Source organism: Chelmon rostratus, chromosome 10 (assembly GCF_017976325.1).
Source record: "Chelmon rostratus isolate fCheRos1 chromosome 10, fCheRos1.pri, whole genome shotgun sequence".
NCBI lineage: Eukaryota > Metazoa > Chordata > Actinopteri > Chaetodontiformes > Chaetodontidae > Chelmon > Chelmon rostratus.
Genome location: NC_055667.1, coordinates 14,205,585 through 14,230,502, shown reverse-complemented (window position 1 = coordinate 14,230,502; position 24,918 = coordinate 14,205,585). Strand labels below are relative to the sequence as shown.

At 41.5% G+C, this 24,918-nt stretch overlaps 1 protein-coding gene across 2 annotated transcripts; it reads left to right on the top strand.

Moving 5' to 3' along the window:
- The first annotated feature begins 15,388 nt into the window (after positions 1–15,388).
- On the top strand, positions 15,389–20,851 carry slc26a10 (solute carrier family 26 member 10). 2 transcript variants are annotated; one of them, XM_041946319.1, is made up of 18 exons: positions 15,389–15,739; positions 16,214–16,324; positions 16,514–16,671; positions 16,794–16,958; positions 17,044–17,196; positions 17,289–17,371; positions 17,460–17,607; positions 17,699–17,812; positions 17,957–18,034; positions 18,131–18,226; positions 18,383–18,489; positions 18,784–18,853; positions 19,068–19,250; positions 19,355–19,409; positions 19,619–19,707; positions 19,810–19,864; positions 19,970–20,076; positions 20,170–20,851. In XM_041946319.1, exons 1-18 carry the CDS (start codon positions 15,475–15,477, stop codon positions 20,206–20,208), a joined length of 2,076 nt encoding a protein of 691 aa, XP_041802253.1. In that variant the 5' UTR covers positions 15,389–15,474; the 3' UTR covers positions 20,209–20,851. The 2 variants fall into 2 exon arrangements, with proteins under 2 accessions (XP_041802253.1, XP_041802252.1); XM_041946318.1 differs by having other exon boundaries at positions 18,131–18,265.
- Positions 20,852–24,918: the final 4,067 nt, after the last annotated feature.

Genomic DNA, 24,918 nt, shown 5'->3' with positions numbered 1-24,918 from the left:
TTTCTTGCTGAGAGTTAGGTGAGAAGTTTGATACCAGTCTCATGTCTGTCTGTTCTGCATGAAGTTGAGGGCAGCAGCCGGTTAGCTTAGCTTAGCATGGAGAATGGAAACGGAGGGAAACAGCTTGCCTGAAGTGTCTGTTGGAAACCTCACAGTGACAACAAATAACCAAATGAGATATGTACATGTTAATTAATGAGCCGAGTTAGGCGTAGTTTGTTACCTTTGGACAGATCCAGGCTAGCTGCTTCCCCCTGTTTCCAGTCTTTATGCTAAGCTAAGATAAGCAGCTACTGGTTCCAGCTCCATATTGAGTGTACAGACATGAGAGTGGTTTCGATATTTTCATCAAGTCTCTGCAAGGAAGCAAGTATGAGTCTTTCCCAAAATGTTGAACTATACCTTTAGCCCAAAAAACAGACCTTGTGTCAACTTTAATGTTTATGATCTATACTTAACTGCACATATATGATAGGACTGAACACTACAAACCAAACCACCACCCATATTTATACATTTTTCAGCAACAATTTGATCTCCATATAGATACAATATGTTTGTCCAGGTGTTTATGTATATACAGTATATAAATATATTTGTTTTCATTTATATGTCTGCTTTATCTTTGTTTAGCTGCATGTCAACACACTGACAGCATAACAGTGAATCTCCTGTTGGTGCTTAAAGTATCCACTGTCGCACCCTTTCCGAGCGTGATACGTTTATGTTAATTCATATCCTCAACGCAATATTTAAAATTAATGATAACTAATTTACCAGGGAAAAAAATGAATGGTTTATTCATATGTTTTGCTGTGTAAACTCCCTAAAAAGATGAATTCCCTACAATTGCCTGTCTGTACAATGCCACATAAAATGAATAATAAAAAAGCAAACGCGGAGACAAAAGAAAAAGAAACAATGGGATTATCAATCATCAAGCGTCTCCAAACGCATTTAGACAAAGATGAACAAAGGTAAATAATTAGCTGTAACACTTGACAATATCATTTACAGCCATCAATGTAATGTGGGTATTGTAGCATGCAGGGACCATGCTGATTGATCTTATAGCTTTGTTCAGTGGCTGTGGGAGATGTGAGCACCTGTCACGATGATATTAGTGTATGATCTGAACTATTGTACTCAGATGGGACTGACTCCAGAAGGAAACAGAAATAAGATCACAAGAGTTATCAAAAGACTGGATCCGCACTCTGTCATGCTGTATCATGACCATGTTTAGCTGTATTTAACCTCAAAGGAGAAAATTACTGTGCAGATGATTATTGTTGTGTGTGCAGAAGGCCTATAGCAGCATTAAGAAAGCAAACCAAACCTAAAATGTCATGGATCCCGTTTCATAAATATTACCCAGGAAGCCCCAACGTGCCATCTGGGATGAGGGACTCACGTCGGTATGGTAACCGGATCTTATGGCAAGGCTCCAGCTGAAATCAGAAATGCAAAGCAGGAGCAGAGATACAAGGGCTACATGTGCAGAGGAGTGCCGCACAGCCAGAGCAGTAGATTTATTTGTAAACGTACGCCTGTGATGCCACTATCTGTTAAGCCCCTCAGTCAGCTCAGCCTGCGTAATGTGAGGGGAAGTGTCACCCTGTCACCACCATGCCAGGGATCAGCCTGCTGTTTGTGCGTACCGCGAACCAAGCCAAGCTTTGAGGAGGAGGGGAGAAAATGACACAGAGGCTCTTTCATCTAATCCTTGTGGTGTAATTTGCACCTCAGTAAGTTTAATTGATGACTACTGATCAAATGCATGCCTTTGAAAATAAAATCTTTGGGATTGTTATTTTCCCCTTCAACCTGCAAAAAGAATTCTTAATGCATCTGATGAGAGGTTTCTAACTGATGGATCAGTTTTTTTGAGAGTGTGAACTTTGATTCAGTACATTGAGCAGCTGCAGCTCCTGCCAATATCGGAAGCATTTCCTTTTATCCATACATCAGCCTTACATTTGAACTAACTTCACTGAGCAAACTTGGATGGAGCAGACTTTTCTTTTCACGGCACGCAGCAGCAGCAGCAGCAGCATATGCACCTGGGTTCTGCGTGCGCCACTTCCTCCAGAGATCCAACCTGAGCGTCAGTGTCATTCAGACAAATGGATAGTGACAGGCCAAGCTTATCAGTGTCAACGTCAGGCTGCTCTCCGGGACTTTGATTCCGCACTTTTCCCACAGCTGAACAGAAGGCTGTGCTTTGCAAAACAAACCAACAAACAGAGAACCTGAAGAGTGTGATGAAAGAGTAAACAACATGGCCCGGTAACATGCCCCACAACCATGACACTTCCTAAGTAGGTTACCACGGAGGGTAACCCAATTTAACACGTGTGTCTGATTGTAGTCAGAACAGGCTGAGAACTTCAGGAAGTTCGCGCCACCCCGGTTTAGTGAGGCTGATGAAGATTGATCCGTCTCAGGACCTTGGCCTTGAAAAATCAAATGGGCCCACCACTAATGCCCTTGCACGTGTACAAAGCAGTTCATTATCAAGAAAAATTATAGGGAGTCAATCTATTGATGTTGCTTAACTAATTGTAAAGCAGGGGATTCAAAAGCAGATGTTGCATTTCAAAGCAGTTGTGAGCAAGGAGACAGGTTATGATTTATGCTAAAATGTGTGGCTTCAAAGCGTCGAACGCGGCTTCTAAACAAATTGAACAAGTCAAGCGCTATTCACCCAGGACCAGGAGGGAGCCCAGCGAATGTAGATCAGAGGCGCACGGCTGCCGCTTGTAATATCACTCAGTGGAGGAGGGGTCCCGCTGGGGGGAAGCAGCACACAGAGGCTAACACCGAGCACTGCTCGCACAGAAAGGAATTATGTACGAATGCAGCTGCAACACCTGCACAGAAACTACACCCCTCCACCCTCGCCGCCTCCTCCCGCTGCTACCCTCCTGGAGCATCATCCGCACAGGGGGAGTGGAGAGGGGTGGGCAGCACCTTGAGACTTGACATCCTTTCTGTGGATGGCACAATTATTTGGGAGGAGAACGAAGAGTTGGTAGAAGATGCGAGGCCTATGTCAACATACTGATGCAATTTTAGTAAACACGGATAAAGCCGGGTTACTTGTTGGGAAGATTGGTGGATGGGGGGGAGGCTTTAAAACGTGTTTATTGCTGTTGTCTCCTGAATGAGGCAGGCTGCATGAAATGTCTTTGGGAAAACAGATGATAGCTGACTGGACTAATCTCTGATCCTTCAGTCACATCATAGGCCACATTTACTGTATATAGAAATAAGGAATTCAATAAGTAGGAACGTTGGATTATAATTATAATTTTACATTTGATGAATTGTTTTCTGTTATAAAACAGACAGATATTTATAGGATTGAATGTATTTATTAATGCTACACCCCGTGTGAAGAACTGCAGAGGACTGGTGTATCATCCTGAATTTTACACTACAGAAGTGTTCCTCCTTGTTGACGTTGCCATGCATGTGAAAAGACAGACTGCGTGGACTCCTCTCATAAGTCATTTTTCCGTCTGTTTTCTTCTATTTGATGCAGCCTAAATTGGGACGGGAGAAACGAATTGCTAAATTTTTAATTAACTTCACAACATCTGCACTTGTGCTTTGAGAGAGCAGCGAGATTTCCTTTTAACCTATTCCAGCACATTTGCACACCAAGGTAAATCTTGATGCTGGCACTCTTACAGAAAGGAAGAAAAAAAAAATCAAAAATGGAAATGAACTCTCACTTGTGTGTGCAGATCAAAGAGGCAGAATTATTCAACTTTTTGCCATTGCTTGATCTTCAAAAAAGAGAAGCGAAAAAGTAGGGGAGATCTGGATGGATGAATCAGTTTGAGTTAGCGTGTTCTTCAGCTGTTTTATGAGCTTTCGTTTTCTTCGTCTGGTGTATTTACTTGTACATCGCGGCTTTAATGTCTCAGTTCTGTGCTGTTTCATTGCGCAGGTAAAACAGGCATATGCTCATGTGCTGCGTGGACCGCACTCCAAAACATTTGGATTCTCTATTCTCGCTCAATTAATTTCACTTTGTTTTTTAAAAAACAAGCAAAGTTAACCTGCAACTGAAAAACACAACTCATTAAGACTGAATACCTGAAACATATTATTGTATACAATATAATTCAAATGCTAGAAATACAACAAAGTGCCATAAATGCATTAAAATAATAATTATTTTCTCTCCGGTAAAGCAGGCATTCATGCATTGATGAGTTGTATGTTGTAATATTAATATTAAAACAATAATATTTGACTTTGTGATGTCTAGTTTTTGCACAGTGGCACCTCTCTGCTGTGAAATAATGTGCACATTTGTAACATGGAAGGGTAGTTAAACTGTGCTGAATTGCATCAATTACAGCAGCAGATTCAGAGGTATTCGATTCACTCCTCACACCCTTATTGTTCCACCTACATTATATCTTTTACCACACAGGGTGAGGTAGCGTACAATTTATCGCCACCCCACTAGAGAGGGCTATTGAGGAGGCAACAAATGTCTTTCAAATATACTGAAGACTTTCTGTTACAGGCCTATACATGATCAGATCTCCACAGAGGACAAATATTTTGCTGTTTCACATATCGATCTAAAGGAAGGAGGAGATTAATGCCCGGTTTGCTTAAAGCCTTCTTAAACGTGACTCCTTCTGGTTTCGAAACCTTCCCCTCTGCTGCTGCACTCTTTCCTGTCAGGTTAGAAGTCTATGAAACCGGACCTCCCGGTCGCAGGCATCTGCACGGGCAGTCCTGACTGATGTGGGTGATATCACAGCACACCAAAGCTCCTTTAACAAATCTCCCTTTGATACAGCACACACAATGGTGTCTCTATAGGAAACCCCCTTACTTCTCTCCGTATGTGGGGCAAAGTCTCAAACAGACGAAGAAAATGGCACGGCCAAAAAAAAAAAAAGAAAAAAGAAAAAAAGGAAAAAAAAAGAAGCTAAATGAAACAAAGCTGCTTCTGGATTAGGAGGAAAAAACTTCGGTGCATTTGTTTTATCGCATCTCTCCACAAGAGGACACTGCTCCCTCATTGTATCTACTCCATGCTGCCACCCTCTATCAGCTTCTCTGATGTTTCTCTGACTCTTTGTCTTGTGAATTGTTGCAAAATGTAGACAAGTGTTGGTCTATAGATAGACCAGTTGTACATGTTGTCTGATCTTTATTTAGTCTGAATATTTTTTTTTTATGAAGCTTTGTGAAAACAGTATCATATACAGGTTGAGGGCACACATTGGTCGGTGCCTCTTAGATGGCAAAGATCAATGCACTGAATAAGTCTGCACATTTGTTTCTTTTATGAAAAGATTCTGTAGATTTTTTCCAAAGAACAAGCTGTGCAAATGTACAAGATTCAGCTATTTGGTACAGAAACCCCTAATGTCTTACCTTCAGAAGTCAAGAAAGCTACAGTTTAATATCAGGGTTATATTATGGTGTTGTTTATACATAAAAGAGTCACATAGACCTGAACTCTAATAACCATGATCAAACAGACTTGGTTCCATCCGAGTCTTGTCAAGCAGCTGATTTTAAACCAGCTCAGACACACCAACTGCTCTTGCGCTTCCTTTTTTTCCCCTTTTCTTCTCATTAAAGGTTTTTTTTTTTCTGTTTTTCCATTTCTGAACCGAAGTTGTCGTATGCAATGCAGACTGTGAAGCTCTTTCAGCTGAATTAGTGATTTTTTGATTTCAATCTATATAAATAAAAGTGACTTGAGTGCAGAAAGGACCCAGGTCAGGCAGACTTCTACAGAACTGCTCAGCAGTTTTTCTCTTATCTCTTGAGTATTAAAGCTAGCGCGAAACTCCTATTTTTAAAATGCAATCCATAAAATTTCAACTACTGTAAGGCCTGTATTAAGATTGTTGGAGAAAATCATAAAACAGGCAGCTCCAGAGTTTCCTGCGTTCACGTTTGACCACCTGCAGTTTGCTTGCAGAGGATGACAACATGACTTCGCTGAGCTGAATTAAGCTCACAATCTGTTGACTCACACAAGACTTGTGTTTAGAAAAATTTCATATACCTTTAACACAATTAAAAATGTTTGCTTGAAAATAAACAGCAGATATATATACTGACGTTGGGATGTATGTTTTTTTTGACAGGTTTGGCAGATTGGAGTGTCCTTTAAGCCTCACACTCATCTACTGCTTCATTCTGGCAATGTGTTCTGTGTTGACTCTCATTTATTATTTATGCTAAACATCTGTCATCGTAAATGTGTGAAACAAGAAGCTTGGCAATGCTTCAGTCATAATTAGCCTCTGGAGACAAGCTACATCAAGAGCAGTAGCTGATGGCTTTGTGTCATGTACTTAAACCACAGCCTCTGACTTGTAGTTACTGTGGGGCCTAGAACTGATCCTGTGTAAATTACATGTATCTGGATGCAGTGCTTGACAACAAGGTCTGCATTTAAACAAGTTCATTTCTAAAAATGTACAACAAATCCAAGCAAAGTTTTTATGGCCTGTTTAGGGAGCTTAAATCTGACCTATAAGCACGAACCTCACAAGCTTGTGTCATGTTGCACTGTCCTGCAGACCCCCTGCAGAGGGACTTCATTTCCCCACCAAAACAACAAGTCTCCTTTGTTTGCCCGGCACTTAAGCTGAACCTGCCTGTCATTGTACATTACATTGTGTGTCTAGTAGTTGGTTCTTCATCTTGTGAGGCTTGTGTGCGTCACATCTGGCTGCAATTAGATTTATATATTTGACTCGACTTCCACACATAAGCTAAAGTGGCGGCAAGTCATCGAAACAGAAACAAAGCTTTAGTTCCAAGAGAATTAAACCAAACATGTTGTTCTCACTCTCACTGATATGTTGTGATTGTATTTCTGCTCCATCGGTCACACTTAGTTTGTTGACCAGTCTGCAGGCCTTGTCAGTATAATGTACGTAATCATACCTTGACTTGCATAGATCAGGTTCCTCTACATCACTTATAACTATTCTGAACATACCTGTGTGGTCTAGTAGGCTGTGGATTCCTTTAAATGCTCAGAAAATGTGGAGTGCTTTTATGCATCTATCAGTGGTTGCAGAGCTGCTTTCTTGAGCTACTGACATGTTTAACAAAAAAGAAAAAAAAATCAAGAGAGTCTCGACACAGCCAGTGAGGTGGGGTGGAGGGGTGGGGGTGTGGGGAGCCCCCAGGCTCTTGGCTTTGTCTGCCTGTTGAGTGGGGCCATCAGATAACAGCCAGGACAATGGCGCTCCATTCTGAGGGCTCTCTTAAATGAGCAGGAAGCGGCGGTGAGCGCCTAGCCGAGGCTTCTGGTGGACTCCCTGGGGTCTGCTCGGCCCTGACGGAGCACGCCACTGCTGAATGGCTGGAGAGCATGAGAGGAAATGAGAAGCTAGTGGCCATACAGCTGGAGCCAGGGGTGCCCTTTGATGCTGAATAAGTATGGATGGGAGCAAGGGAAAGGTGATGGAGAGGTAAGAGGAGAGGAGAGAAATGGAAAGGAGAGGTGGCGGCAAGAGGGAAAATGAAGGGAGAAATGAGGGATAAAGGGGAAAAAAGCCTCCATAAAATACTGGAGCTGATCTCACTATTAAGAGTGAAAATGTGCCAGAACATATTCAAAACCTGCTCAGGCGTGAACCTCACAGGAGCCCAATGAAAAGAGGATTATTGTGACAGATTGCGTCATTGTATCATGCACATGACACTCACCTGGCCTCATATTGTGATTATTACTCAGCTACAAGGTACATCATGAACTCTGCAGAATAAAGCATCCATCTGTCAGCTTGTGTTCAGGTCACATGCTACTACAGTTTGAGAGTTTTATGCATGTGACACCCACCTGGCTTAAAGTAAGAGGGGATGCTGGTCTCAGATTTTTTTTTTTTTACTTACTATTTACTTCTAGCATAATGTAGTGTATCACAAAACCCTGTTTTCTTGTTGGGCTTTTGTCGTCTGGCCTCAGATGTGTGTGCATGAGCGATGGCACGGTGTGGCAGGAAGGTTGTCTGGCAGTGACCGCCACTACAGTCCTGAGTTCACGTCTCCCTGAACTCCACCCTGCTGCTTTCAGCCTGGTACGTGCTGCGGAGGGTGTCGGGTGATGCAGCAGTCCTGTGAACCACCCTGTGGAGCTCTTGGGCTGACGGCAGCTTTGGAACATTGTTGAAGATAAAAATTTTGACAGTTTTGCAGTTTTATACCACTCAAATTGTTGAAACTATTATTTACTGATTTCACGCAGAAGTGTATTAAAGTGGGCTACAATAGAAATCCAAATGCTCATCAGATGCATCCCATGAAAAAAGTCCTCATCCTCAGGAGCTGATGATGCACATAGAAGATGGGAGCAGAATTGTTGTTGTATTGCAGTGTAGAGTAAGTTAGCTCTAGTTTTACTGATAGTACAGCACAATAAGGAAATTTAAGATCAGACTGCACAATAAGGAAATTTAAGATAAGACTGCATTGTAAGATAATCCCCATTTGGATGCTTATCTTAGTTATTATAGAAAAATATACTTGGCAAAGCAACGGATTGGAGTTGTTTTATTGTTGCTATTTTTCTAACCTCTTTGGTATTTTCAAGGAAAAACATACACTGTAATGATGCATGTGTATGCATGCACACACATGGTTAAGATGTGGCTCATTACAAACATTATATAACCACTGTTCCTGCGGTAGCAAGTTAACATACATCGGCCAGTTACAACCCTAATTCTAAAAAAAGTTGGGCCACAGTTTAAAGCACAAATAAAAACAGAGTGCAGTCATTTGCAAACAAACTGTGTCTAAAGGTTTTATGACGCGTTCCTGAGTCCATGTAGTAACATCCTTTATCCAATCATGTTTTCACAAAGTGGTGAACCTCACTCCATCCTTGCTTGTGAATGACAGCCTTTCCAGGATGCTCCTTTCATACCCAATCATGATACTATCACCTGTTACCACTCAGTGTTATGTTAAAATATTATATGGCAGTCAGCCAAGCATCTAGCTTAGTAGGCCTAGTATTGATCGTACCATGGATGTAGTAGGTTAGGTTGTAATAAACACAAGTAGTTTGTGTTTTGAATCATTTTAATTTACTTACTCAAGCAGAGTAAATGAAACCACATTTGAAATATGCATTCTGCAGAAAAGTTGCAGTGCAGGCAGAGGTCACACTCATCTAAGTCTTTGAAAATATCGCTAAGCAAGCTTTCATTTCCTGCAGGCATTGTGAAGCAGGCTGGCTTTGTAATGTTTCTTTGCAAATGCATCACAAATAAAGAAACTGTCAGAAGAGTGAATGATGAGTAAATGGATGTTTTGCTGCCTTTTCATCTTTACTCATCAACGTTAGCTAGCTATAGACTGCAGAAAAATTATTTAATGCACTGTGCTGCTCAAAAGCTACCAGCAGCGACCAGCAACTTTCAGGGTTTAAGGTTTTCTGGCATGTTAATTAGTGCACGAGTTGACGTCCTGAATCGATCAACACACCTTAAATGTCATGATGACAACTTTGACCATTCCATTTGTTTTCATTGCCTCTCTGGCATGACATATGTGATTATTGCATCTAGAACCGAAAAAAATGTATATGAATTTCAACCCGATTATGCAAACTGCAAAAGCGCTCAGGTAGCACTACATCTATTCTTGATGGGACCGGCATGCCTTGCTATGATTGCTAAACTATGTTTGGACAATCTCTGTTCAAATCAGGGGCAAAAACTTCACCTTTGAGTGAACCACTTTATGTGTGGTCCCTAACGAAAGCTGTGAGGACAGCAAGTAACAGGGAGGTCTGTGGATTATCCAGAGCAAGTGGATTCTGACACCACTGTCCCTCAATATAGAGGAATTGTACATTTATAAAAAGTTCTGTTGGCGAGGTTAGAACCAGAACTATTTTGGGCACATCCGCCATTGGAGGAAAATGTAACCTTAACAAAGGAGATAACAGCACACACTCTGATGGAAACGTTCACACTGAAACATTGAACTTCTTCACCCTGGAATGAGTTTTCTTAAAGGTCAATTTTCAGTGACCACAGTTTGTGTGTGGACAAAAGGCAGAAAAGCTCAGAAAAAGCAAGGCCTCAGAGATCGATATCTGAAAAACTGGGTAAACTAAATCAAAACAACCCCCATAGCTAGGTACCAGCTGAGGTAAAACAGAACATATGATCTTTTTTTTGCAATTTGAATGAATAAACTTCTTGCATGTAGACCTTGAGGATCACTGTGTTGCCGTTCACAAATTCTAACTACTAAAAGTTGTTGAGTCAACATACCTGCCCTGAACTCTGGGTGAGGTGAACCTGGCTGCACTGGTGATTCTCAAGGACCCACTTCATCAGAGTCTCACGCACAAGACCAAATACTACTGGAGTCACCATAGTGGATCAATGCAAAATCCCATTCCCTTCAGCCCCCATGTGCATCATTGTGAACTGCAGAAAACAAATATCAGCACATTATTTTTTAAATGCAGATCTTCTTTTTTTTCCCCAGTCCGCTATTTTATGTGTATTGCATTGGGACTAATGGTTCTTCTCCAGTGTACATACACCAGCTATGACAAATTTTACAGTAGGGTGTTGCCTGAGGGCTTCAAATGACACACAACACAGGGAAGTGCTGTTTCTTCATTGTGTTGAGCGTTATAACCGCTCTGCAGCTGAAAGTGAATCCAGCGCTGACAGAAGTGTTGAGGTGAAGCGGACAATGCAGCGGCGGCTCTCTCAATGCGGTTCAAGGCTGTGTCGCTGTGTTGAGCTGCACAATGCCTTGGCGTGGGCTAGGAAGTGACACATCCCATAACCAGACTCTCCCTGCGCGGGTCAGAACAGCACCCCTACATGGTTTAGGAAATCTAATTGTGTGGAGGTGATAAATAACTGTGGAACCAAACTGCTGTACTGCATGATGGCAGAAGTGTTTTTTTTTTAATTTGTGGCACCATATCCTGACAGGGGACAGACCAGACAGGGACTATCAGTAAGGAGGAAGGCCGGATGGGAATCCAGGTCTCACCTTTTGTTCTCTTCAGATGATACGCAGGCTGTTCAGGCAAGGTGCTGACCCCTTAATTGTCTGTGTTGGCATGTTTTTGAAGAGATGGCGCTCTTTAGAGCACCAGCACCAAACAATGACCGTACAAAATCCACCCCCTGCTTACGTTCTGCCTTACGTTCTTCAGACACATAATGAAAGCATAATGGTAACGCACAGTTCCTTGGAAAGCCTGTGGATGTAGGCGGGTGCTGCCTGACCCGCCCAGGAGATGCACGACCCAGATGTCTGACGAATGGACTTGACCGGTGTAGGTGTGGTGGAGGTCAGGAGACGTTCATCAAGAGCGAGCAGGAAATCATCAACTGACTCCGAAGCCTACAGGAGTCACGCAAAACTGTTTTAAAAGGGAAAGCGTGAAAGAAGCACTTCACAACCGTTGCCTCATGTGTATAAGATTTATAAATGTGAACATGGGAGGGAAAAGATCTTTGTCTGAAAGTAATTACATTTTAGTGTGTTGCCATGGGAAATCAAGACATGGCTAACTACAGCTGCAGTCAAGAACAGAACTATCAGAGAAAAGAAGTGTCTGACATTGGCTAAGCGGGCAACATTCGTTTGATTATTGTATTTGCTAAATAATAGAGCCCGACAAGCTACCATAAAATACACGCTTTTCAATGCACATCAAAGGGCTGTTTGACAAATTCCTGGGTTGTGCTCGGCTCTTAACCCCTGCAGGAACTTTGCATGGCGTGAGTGACAAATTACAACAAATTCATGAACCGACAGGAAGAATTCTTCAGAGAGACGTGATTCATGAAGTCGGACAATGTAAATACCTGGACAGCGCGAGGAGAGGCACTAATGGATGGAGAGGAGCAGCGAACGGAAAGGGATGGGAGAGGTAAGGAGACAGGGACACAAGGAGCGGCTCGGCTGCCAGCAGTCAGCCGCATAGACAAGGTCACTTCCAAAGTAACATGCCATGGGGGGTCGGGACAAGCATCCCATAAAGCAGATAAGGAACAATAGGAGGAACTATAGGCCACAAAATGACTGGAGCCTCTCCCTGGGCGAGAATAATAGAAAGACCCTCTAAGATCAGGACACACACTCAGCGTGAAGGCGACAGGGTGGATGAGATATTTTTATAATGTGATTAATGCTAATGCAACAAGGAGAGCGGGATCATGAAGTATGCTGCCAGACCTAACTACGTCTACCATCAAAACGTGTGTTTTCACAAGCCTCACAACACTCCATAAGTGCTTTTCATGAGTCAAGATAATTGCTTGTCTTCCAGGAAAATGCTGCACTTGAGAAACATCAACACTGAAAATGGAAACAAGGCATGCGACAGAGCGGCAGTATATTGTTGATTTTCATCTGCTTTTACACAGTTAAAAAGTTGAAGCGATCTTAATGTGTTTAAAACACGCACCATTGTCAGACATATCACTTCACGCGTTCAGTGTCCACAAAAAGGTGTTGATACCCTGTTTGTTGTGGCTTTTAGGCTAACTGAATGCACCCTGGGTTGTATAAATGACGCATGCTTGTTGTGCCACTCAGGTATTCACATTGTCATTGTTTGAATTTATAAAGAGCTGTCTGTGTTATGATGGAGCAGAAGGGTTTTGTCGAGTTTGGGGTTAACACTCCATATCCTTTTCCATTCATTGTTCCTTTTACCACTGATTAATATCTTGTTTAAACAGCCCGCAGACACACCACGCCGTCAGTATGTTCATAAATCCTCTGGAGCTGATCAACACAATGGCCCACATTCCTGGCATTTAAAGTCCCTTATATCACTGCGTCTCCTCTCCACCAGAGACAGCAATTCTAGGAATATGACACTGGAACAAAAACAATTCTACACTCGTGTCTGTTTATTTCATTTAGCTTGTTACATGGTACACTTCGGGGGAGGGGGGCGTCTATCCAGTGCTTTACCTTTGTAACGCATCACTGGGCCTCTCACCTACACCCTGTTTGGCTCCAGTCACATCTTCAGCAATTCTCTTTTCATAGAATAACAACAGCATGGGCAAGATTTCACTCAACATTAGCCATTGTTTTCCTTTTTTAAATTTAGAATCAATAATACTCATCAGAGAGAAATGGAGATGTTTATCGGGGTTAAATCATTTGACCTGACTCCAGCATTGTCGCTGTATGTGGGATTACAAACACCCCCTGCTAATTATGGCTTAGTCTTGGCTGATGAGGTGACACGCTGTATAAAAACACAAATGATTTCATATCCATAATATTAAAGCTACACCAGTGAAGATTTTTACATTAACCAATGAACGAAATAACCGCACGTAATGTGTCAGAGGTCAGTCGCAGTGATGAACTCACTCATCCAACTCTGCAGCTCCACAGAGCTTTTTAGACCCTTTTAGCTTGTTGCTTTTCTAGATGAAAATTTTCAGTCTTGCCACATTGATCAACCTCATTTCCAGTAGCAACAGATGGCCTATTCTTGTAAAAAAAAAAAAAACAAAACAAAACCCAAACAGATAAAATGATAAACATAGAGTCAAACATCTTCCAAGTTAGAGACAGACATTTTCTCCTGGAGTTGGAGGAGACCAAAACAAAGCTAAAAGAGGAGTAAATGTTGGACTTGAATTCATTAAGTAGCCAGAAAAACAACTCTTAATGAATGTTTATATTGACTGGCGCCTGCTGGATGTGTAAGTACAGAAATGTATTTGCATACATGTCACAATTTTTTAAGGCAAATGACGTCAGGCAAACAAACCTGCATACAGAAAGGTGTTATAGGTATCTGGGAGACACCCATCACAGGCTCACAGAGAGGCAGGAACGCACACCTCTGAAATCTCAGCCTGCACCTCAAACAAGCTGATTGGATATTTCAGCTATACAAGCATATACTGTACATACAGTATATGTACATACAGTATGCTGTATACATATATAGAAACAGCCATGCAAATGTATCCAAGTGACCCCAGAAGTCCTATGCGCAGCCTGGAGAAACATAATTCCATCTTAAGTGGCATCACAGCTTTAACATAAAGGTTCAAAAAGGGTTTTTTTGATCGTACATGTTGCATTGCACCTGTCAAGTTGACGGAGCCAGTAAAACACACTGTATGCTTTCATGCTACTTGGCCGGACGGTCGATTTTCACCTCATGAAGCAACAAGGTATAACAGCTTCGCAAATGCAACACAAAATGCTTCATGGTCTGTGTTGTAGATTTGAACATTTTCAAACTTTGTGCCCTTCTAGCCAAGGTCTGAGCCCATTCAGGCAAAAATCCTTGGGTGTTGTCCTGCGCAACAATAGAAAACTGTGGCATAGCCTGCACTTCCTCACGTAGCCTTGTACGATGGGAGAAGTCATTCACGAGATAGGAGAGTTTCATTCTCGCTAGCAAATGCTGGGCTTACACCAGAGGTAAATTCTCCATTTCCTTTGTTTTATATTCACTGGAGACAGACTAAAGCTCTCTTGACATTGTGATTTCCTGCCTCATACTTACTGAAATTCAGACAGTTTCTATTTCGATAATAAGATGGTTATGTTTCCAAATTACATTTTCTATAATCCGCCATGGCCAGTAGACACTCATATCCTGTTTTATCTTGTATTTATCCAAAGCCCTCTTGTGTTCACTCCTGTCTGACAAAGAACAACATCTCACTCATCACACACACAGTCTCTGATCAGAGTCAAGGTGTGGTTTGATCCGTGAACCAGGCTGCCATGTGTGATTGAGTTTCACGGGGCTCCCATGGGTACCAGACCCTTTTCCTTATGGCTACACAGTTTAAACACCCACCCATTACAGACATCCATCCTTCTCGGAAATGAACTCCTCGCTAACAGACATGGTTTGAGGTTACACCTCAGCTCCACCAACAATACGACTTTGATCTCTTTAGGCGTTTCACAGTGGTATACATTGTATGACTTAATTGTACCTCCTCTGAGCTTGTACCTCCCACGTGGCTCTCTGGAGGAAACAAGGGAGGATAGGACTGTGCAATGCAAAGGATGGTGTGTGTGTGTGTGTGTGTGTGTGTGTGTGTGTGTGTGTGTGTGTGTTTGGAGGGAGGGGTTGCGAGTGAAGGAAAAGCAGATCTTGTGCCTGACTTTCTACTCTCTGTTGAAAAACCCTTTTAGCAGTAGGACCCAGAGGATTTTTGAAGAGCAAAAAAAGGGCCACAGCACACCTTTATGTTGACTGAGGCAGGACAAAGATGTGAAAAAAGTTGTCCAACAGTGTAACAAAAAAGGTGGAGCTTTGAGCTAATGTCATTGGCTAAGCAGAGTGCGACAGGAAAATGCAATGGCTCTTGAGGTCAGGGCAGAGTCTGCTATATATGTATTGCAACAGACAACACCTTAAGTGACTCTGCAACAGCGCTTGTATGGTGAGCTATCATCACTCATCTGTACAGGGGAAATATGAGTGCTTCTGTGGCCGTGTACAGGAATATCTACACGGAGGACCGCTTCAAACAGGCCTACGGCTCCGGTGATGACACCAGTGGAAGTTTGCGGCTCCGGGAAAAGCTCGCCGGGAGGTGCAGGTGTTCGAGGCGAGCCTGCCTTCACCTGTTGAGGGAGAGAGTGCCGATTTTCAACTGGCTGCCAAGATACAGACTAAAGAAATGGATTTTAGGAGATACTATAGCAGGACTGACAGTTGGTATTCTTCACATTCCACAAGGTGAGTTATCATCCACATTAAAGAACAGCTGATTATAGGCACCTTAAAAAGGGAAAAGAAAGCTTTCATTATTTTAATTATGCTGATGACAATCAGAAAATTATTTCACCTTAGCATGAATGCAACAAAGACTTTCTGATAATTATAATACAACTGTAATACTACTACTACTAATAATAATTGCTGAGTAGATGCTATTAATAATTCATAATGATAATTGTACAAAAGAAAAGTTTTGCAAGGTTAGATAGTGTTTATATTTGTATAAAAAGGAAACAATTTAAAAACTACAACCATAGAACTAAATTGTTAAACTTTACATTGTCACTTCTATTATTTTTTGTCTTCAATTAATTTTGAATTCTTCAGTCTTTTAAACCCACAGACAGACACATTTTACAATCTGAACAACAACAACGACAACAACAAAAAAATACTGAATAAGTGTCTTTTTGGATGTCCCTCTCTAAACAGGCATGGCCTTTGCTTTACTCACATCTGTGGCACCAATATTTGGCCTTTACAGCTCCTTCTTCCCCGTGGTCCTCTACATGTTTTTTGGCACAGGTCGCCACGTGTCCACAGGTAAGACTCATGCCCACAACAGATCAATTGTATATTCTAGAGAGACATAGGGACTATCACTGTAATCAACAGGTGTGTGTGCCATGTGGACAACAGTACAGCTACATGCTCTCATGCATGCGCCTTCAGTTCAATGCAGAGTGTCAGTTATTACATTTTCTGTTACTGAGAGAACAGGTGTATTCTCAGGTACCTTTGCTGTGGTGAGTCTGATGACTGGCTCTGTGGTGGAGCAGCTGGTTCCCACTCCTCTGGAGATGAACTCGAGTTCGTCTGAAGCGGCTGAGTTTGAGGCCCAGAGGATCGGAGTGGCCTCAGCTGTAGCACTCCTCTCTGGAATTATTATGGTAAGACAGATGAAAGATTAAACACAAGATGAAATAACGCTGCAACAAGATCTTTATTTTTGTTAAGCAGGCTTGATTCCCCGACGCTTCTTGTAATTTTATGTTAATCTCTCGTGCCCCAGCTCTGCATGTTTGGTCTTCAGCTGGGCTTCCTCTCCACCTATCTGTCAGAGCCAATAGTTAAGGCTTTTACCAGTGCTGCTGCCTTCCATGTTACCGTCTCACAGCTGCAAAGCATGCTGGGGTTGCGGCTGCCCCGCCACACCGGGACCTTCTCCCTCTTCAAGGTAAACAATGTTTCACAGCGTCTAATCCAACATGTTATTTGGGTGTTTGGTGGTGTTTGCTCACAGCTGACTGGCTTGTGTTCAGACTTTAGCATCAGTGATGGAGAACCTGCCTCACACCAACACGGCCGAGCTGCTGATCTCCTTGGTGTGTTTGGCAGTCCTGGTGCCAGTTAAGGAAATTAACACGCGTTACCGGCAGCGCCTGCGCACACCTATCCCAGTGGAGATCCTCACGGTTAGTCAGCTGGATTTATGAATGTTACATTTTGGTACATTAACAATGTAATCAACAGGTTTGAAACCATGATTTCATGCTTCATTCTTCAGGTGATTATTGCTACAGGAGTGGCCTATGCCTCCTCGCTGGACTCTGCTTACAACATTGAGATAGTTGGCCACATCCCAGCTGGGTAATCTTTAAGATTTGGAAATAACAAACAAACCTTATAATACTGAAATAGCTTCCAGTAGTTTGACTTTTAACTCCTCTATCCCTAGATTCCCGAGGCCCCGGATGCCGGCTTTGCACACTTTCCCTGACATCGCTGGAGACACAGTAGCCATCACATTTGTTGGCTACGCCGTGTCGGTCTCACTGGCAATGATCTACGCCGATAAGCATGGATATTCCATACATCCCAACCAGGTAAAGTGTGAGAATGTCACAGCTGCTTGTTGGTGTGTTAGATTCTCACCAGTCTGTGGACTGTTTGCGCTGAACCTGTGTTTTATTTCAGGAGCTGTTGGCCCACGGTGTCTCCAACACAGTGTCCTCTTTTTTCACCTGCTTCCCCAGCTCGGCCACCCTAGCCACCACTAATATACTGGAGAGTGCTGGAGGACACACACAGGTAGTGTACATTATATACAACAGCTGCTGCGCATCCTCTCTTATGTCTCACAAGCCACCTGTAGGCTCTTTGTATTAAAAGTGCAAACTGCAATTCAAATGTAGATCGAGGGGCGCCACATGAATGTCGTTTGTGTTCCTGCAGCTCTCCGGCTTGTTCACTAGTCTGGTCGTTCTGATTGTCCTGCTTCTGATTGGACCGCTGTTCTACTTCCTACCCAAGGTGTGTTTACATGCACGTGTGTGTATCTCCACAAGCATGACACAGACAAAGAGGGAAGGAAAGTGCACTCATCTCGTCCTTTATCTCTCTCCCCAGGCAGTGCTGGCATGCATCAATGTTACCAGCCTCAGGCAGATGTTCTTGCAGTTCCAGGACTTACCTGAGCTGTGGAGAATCAGCAAGATGGACTTTGTAAGGGCATCGAGTAGTTTGGCAAATATTCGAGCAAGGGTAGCAAATGAGATTTCCCTTTCACAGCGATTGCTTGGCTGGAATTAACAATAATTTTCATTGTCAGTTGTTAATCCTGCCGTGACAATATGTTATTGTGGCCGTGTCTTTGTGTAGATGGTTTGGGTGGTCACCTGGCTGTCTGTTGTGGTACTGAACGTGGACCTTGGCCTGGCCATCGGCGTGGTTTTTTCTATGATGACCGTCATCTGCCGCACACAAAGGTACAGTCTTCCATTCCCTCTGCACAAATATGGTGCAATCTGGTTCGTGCTCTTGCCAAATTCTCTATTGTAAGAACTGCCATGTCTGTCTGAGCGTTGAAACGTGAACTGAGAAGATTAAACTCATCTGCAGCAAGAACTATGTAAAAGTGTCTGAAAAGGATATTGAATGTTTTGTACCTGTATTCGAGCTCTGAGCTAAAAAAGAGCAGAGAATCGCTTCATACCTGTCAATCTATGCAGATCATATCTTACAGTGTGTTTAATTAAAACTCATCACCCATGGTTCAACAGGGCCGGCTGTTCAGTGCTTGGTCGGGCCAGCAACACAGAAATTTACAGACCTCTGGAGAACCACAGCAAGGTGAGAGGACACTTAAGGACGCTTAATATTTGTCTTTTTTAATTTAACATACATGCAAATAAAAAATCTCTTATAGGACACTTTTAGAATCTGGTCCTTTATCTTAAATATGAGGCACATAAACTCTTATTCCAACATCAATTGATCATCGTAATCTCAGAGATGATGCTGTTTGTCCCAGAATTGCATAGAGACGATCCTGTTTTCCTTTCAGTGCTATGAGGTGCCTGGAGTAAAGATCCTGACTTACAATGGGCCCATTTACTATGGCAACCGTAACTTCTTCAGGGAGGAGATGAGCAGGCTTTTGGGCCTAACGCCAGAGAAGATCCGCAGCCGGGAGAAGGCGAGAAAAGCCCTGGAGAAACGGGAGAGAGAGGCAACCGTCAGCACTGTGGTATGACCTCTGCTGAACGAGCTGAGTTAGAATATACAGTTCACACCCGGAAAATCCAGTTTAATGTCAGCGCCTTATTGTTCTCTCTCTCTTTTCTTCTTTAGGAAAGAGGGATCGCAAACACATCATTCTCTTCAGAAAATGAGTTCTTTAAATCTGGTATGTTGTGGTTTTGGTGGTTCTGTGTGGAGGATACTAAATATAGTTGCATGTATTTCCAAAAACAAGAAACTAGAAAAAGTATTTGTATGAATAACAATATTTGGCCATTACAATGACATTTTTTTTAATTGCCCCGTTTGCATTTTTTGCACTGCAGGTTATTTCCAAGAAAGATTTCTTTTCATTTGGCTTTTTCTTTTCCGCAGAAACATCTGAGAGTGATGTTCAGGCGGTGTTAATCGACTGCAGCAGCGTGATATTTGTTGATGTTGCTGGAGCAAGACTCTTTACACAGGTTAGTCTGCTCAAGCAAGACATTATGCTTCAAACTTCGCTATAAGGTTTTTTTCCATTTCTTCATGCACTGCTTTTGTTTGTTTGTTTGTTTTTTGTGCAGATGTGCACTGAATGCCAGAAAATTGGAGTTCACGTATATTTGGCAAATTGCAATGGTAAGGCCTCTGTATCCAAACCATTCCTTTCCTAATGGTTTCCTCTGTTACACTGTCTGTTTTAGATATGATACGAATACTGATCAATGACTTCTTTCCCCATAGAGAGCATCCTAAAGATCCTCACATCAAGTGGTCTAATGAATTACATGAACCCTCAACATATTTTCGTCACCGTTCATGATGCCGTGATGTATATTCAACAGCAGAAGGTAAGCGAGAAAACATGTTCACAAATATGCAAAATGCTTTGATTTCTAATGACGGTCGTAAACAAACGGTGCCACTGCTGTTGTCTGCCGTAGGAAAAACCTCCAGAGAACACTACGACTGTTTGGGTTTGAACCAGGAGGAAAGTGATGAGTCATGCTCCCATCAGCCACGTGTGTGGACCTCAAACGTCAGAGGGGCACTAAGACTTCTGGATTATAACCAGAGACAGCGTCTCTCAGCTGCACAGCAGCGCTCCAGCGGACGGTCCAGACTGTACCGTATTCCAGTGTTTCAGAGAAGCAGTAGCCTGTTGTAGCACTATGTCATGAATTACAGTCATTATTATTACGTTACAGTGTTACCAGTTCAGATATTGGACTCACTCCTGGCACACTTTAATCTGATATTCGTTATTATATCAGAGGTGTTTAAATCAAGCAGAATAACTCCACAACAAACAATCTCATTATACATTTAGTGTGAAAAAAACTGAAAAACAAATATGTAGTATTTTGACTTTTGACTATAAAACTGTATATGACAGATATTATTATTACTCTGTTCCTTATTGTCATATATGCTGGAATATTACCATAGTAATATTTATTTAATTTCTGTTTGCTGTTTGCAATACATATGAATATAAAGTGCACTGAATAGCTTGGTCAAATACTTTGTATATTTATATTTTTTTGTAATATGTGCTTGAATAGGCAACTGTGTATAGTAAATGTCGCCCTGCCTTAAAATGTTCTGTCTTTTAACTCCAGAGAGACTGCACAAAATATTTTATGAATAATTGTTGTGTTTGTCAGTGACTGTGCCATCCAGTGGCCATTTTGACAATAAATATGTCTCCAAAAACATAACTCTGTGAGTCCAAAATAAATGTAGCACATGTCAGAGCAAACTGGGTCATAGGTTTCTACTTGGGTTAATGTGCTTATTAAGTATGAGTACATTTTAGCAGGAAACGCAGTGTGGAATGTGAAGCACGCCACTCTGTCAGATTTGAAGAGAGAAGAAGAGCCGTCTTTGTGTTTGGTGAGGTACTGTAGGCCTGTGTGTCCGCGCTGAGATATGATGAAGAATGAAAAACACAGGATTCAAATGACAGCAGAGGCACAGGAAGGAGTCAGACTGGGAAAGAAGGACCACAGGTCATCTGCAGAATTCTGGTTCATGCACTGTGCAACACGCCATTAATGTAGGTTCATATCAGCAAATGCATAAACTTGCTACTATATAAAAAGAAACTTCTGATCCACCGTGCTTCTCTAGAAAGGAGTAGTTTGCACATTATATCTGAAAAAGCCTTCGTTTATTAGATGTTTAAGGTGTGTTTTACCAGAGGCTGTACATGCCATTGCATTAATCAAAAGTGATGTCTTACCTTACCACCATGCTGCCCTCTGCTGTCCAACAGTTAGAGGTTTTCCTCCCACTGCTCCTCATCATAATCCTGTTACCTTGACCTGATAAAACTATATGTAATGTGAGTTCAAAACCAGGACAAAAAAGGGAAAAAAACCTAATTATTTCCGTGCTTGATGTTGGATAGCCAAGTTATTAATTTTTTCCAGTGCATATTTCAAAGAGGCCTCTAGACACTGTACCCTTTGGGTTTTCCCTTTAAAGCTAAAGGAGTGTTTCACTAATTGGCAAGAAGTAGTCCACTTCAATTAGAACATGGTACACAAGGCTTTGGCCAAATGTTTACTAAGCCAGATTCCACCAGTAGACCTACTAACATGCGCACATACTCAGGCACATATTCAAGAACTGCAAACTCCACCAGGAGGCCAGAGATTTCATGACAAAGTGTTTGATTTTACCTGTTAAAAAAAGGTTCTCACAGGTGATGTGTACAACATATACTTAGAGTTATGTTAGCTGACCCACACACAGCCAACTGGAGAAAAAAGAAATAGAACAAATTGAAACAGTGATTACAGTGAAACAATTGTTATAAAAGGATAAATTATGAACTCATTTCTATTTTTTCTAATTAAATAGAGTGCATTGAAAAAGCAAAAACAGCAAGTGTTAAAATGTATTGTAAAATACAGACACTAATTCAACCAAAAGTATTCATAACTAGTATGAAATTATATTACCACTACTACTATATACCTGTACTGTTTTTACTACTACTACTACTACTACTACTACTACTACTAGAATTATAATAATAGTAATAATAAACCTAGTTTGTGTGGCACCTTTCATACAAGGAATGCAGCTCAAAGTTCAAAAAAAGGAATTACATGCACATTCATGTCACCTGCATGCACCAAGCACTTCACGTACAAAAATGAAAAGAAAAACAGGGATAGAAAATGAATATAAAGACTGCTACTACTACCACTACCACCACTGCTACTAGTAATGGTACGATAAAGATGATAATGGTGGTAATGACAACATTAGGTTCCTCATGACACATGATTATCATGACGGAGGATTATTGCACTTGTGTGGTATTTTTCTCTGATCTTTTGTTTCCATCTTGTGGTGAAGCATTGGAACGACAGTCTCTCAGCAGGTTCTTTTTCCCGGATGAAGGGTCACATGACTTTCTAGTGCCACAGTCAGCTTTCACTATAGTACAATACTCCATGATACTTAAAAGTCCTGCATGAAAAATAATCAAAAGTAAACGTGCAGGAGCATTATCAGCACTTAAAGTGTTAAAAAGTTAAAAAAAAAAAGATAAAAATACTTGTTTCCTTTGACTGATGAATTTATTATATATGACAGTATCAGATTGTTAATACCGATGCAACTTTGTGTAAGCAGCATTTCACTGAAAGAAAATGAGCAGTTTAAACATAATCTCAAAAACTGGATGGAAGGTACATTGTTGATTTAGTGGACTGGAAGTGTAAAGTCACATATGGATATACACAAGTACAATCCAAGTGTGTCCATTTGTTATTGAAGCACTGTAGCCTACTAGGGTTAATGTTTTTTATTATACGTGTAGACATTCCCCAGACGACCAAACCTAAACACAAGCAGTTCATACCGTCACACAGTCATACGCAAGCAACACAAACACACACAGGTGCACACACACGCGCACCACAAGGAGAAGTCACAGGTTTTAAAATACTTCTCTGGATCCAGTTCCTCTTCATAAAATGTTTCTAAAAAGTGAGTTTCAGATGAATCAAAGTACAATTTTCTTCTTCAAAATGCCTTAAAGTTGTGGAAAATTATTAGGAAGGCAGGGCACTCCCTCCCTCCCCTCACTCTCATTCATTTAGATCTTTATTTCGCCAGATTTTTTGTGGTCGTGAAAGGTATACTTATATACTTACATACAGCAGTAGCCTACTGTTAAAACTTTTCATGAGCACTATGACCTCCCTACAAGTCACTTTTTTTAGGTACCTGCAAATCTGTAGCTTAACCTGTAGCTTCCATCTCAAACCCAATATGTTAAAACTGCTTGGTGTACTTTCATTTGGTGCTAGAAGTATTTCAGCACCAAATAATGTCAGCTTTGCTGAAGTGACCACAACTCTCAAAGAAATTCAGTTATACTGAGTTGATACCAAATAAAGAACACATTTAATAAAATACACAAGCTGAGTTAAAATGATTTCAAGCGAGTACATGCAACTTAAAGTAGTGTTCAAGGGTGATGGGAAAGTGTAAGGATTCATAACTCTTGTTCATAACAGGAAGGTGAGGTTGCGGCACTGTTGAAAATGTGGCAGGAAGTTGGTGCAGCAGAAGACAGTAATGAGAAACAACAACTACTAGCTAGACACAGAAAGATTCCATTGAGTAACAGGTAGAAATAACAGAGCTACCCTGGAAAAGGGAAACTGTGGGCAATGATGCAGTTTTTCACATTCCATCTATTTGGCAAAAAGTGAATTCTCTTAAAAAATGATCAGCAATCCAGAGCATGATAAACTTTGTTCTATTTCCTCACCTCTGCACACAAAGTACAAATGATGACAGTTTCACAGCCTTAACATTCAATTTAAATGCAAGTGCACAAGTGCAGCATCCGTCGCAATACATTCAACAACATTTGATTAACGTACACGTTCCCTGAGTAAGAAACCACAATAAATAGTGATAATAATAAAAACCTTTCACAACCTATGTATTTAAAAAAAGAAAGACATTGAATCAATATTAAATCATTTGAATGTTGCAACAAGGTTTATGGATGCAACAGTGACTTTAGAAGAGATAGAAGCCACTTGTGGAATTGCAGCTGTCGTCACATCTGTGTGTATGTGTGTGTGTGTGTGTGTGTGTATACTGATCAGAATGCATCAATACATATGATTTGATCAGTCTCATTGGTCTAGACTGATTCACTGCAGGTTCAACTTGTGTTCTGCAGGAAAGTCAACCCACTTATATGATACAAGTGGGTGTGATACCGCTTTTTTTTTAAATTAAAACAATACCACTAATGCGTACCACTAATCATAGTATCATAGCTGTACTATGATCACATCTCAGTTTCACACCAACTCGAGCCAGTGGTTGGGCCTTATCACCAAGCGTTGCAACTAGTCAGCAAGTGAGCAAAGGTGTTCAAATGCTACTTCATGTGGTTCTAGTGCAACCTTTAAAATACTGGATTAAAAAAAAAGTTTAACAATTACTGGATCACTATTTACATCTTGTCTTGAATTTGTAAGTGCAGCCATGAACACGTTTTAGCCACCGTTGCGTCGTGGTGAATTGTTTTCGGGAAAGCCATCCAATCTATTGAGCAGGTAAGTTACTCGGGCTCATCAGATAGGGGAGTGGGTGTGTGTTGAACAAAAAAGGAAGGGAACCACTCACCTATGGTAGATAACATCATA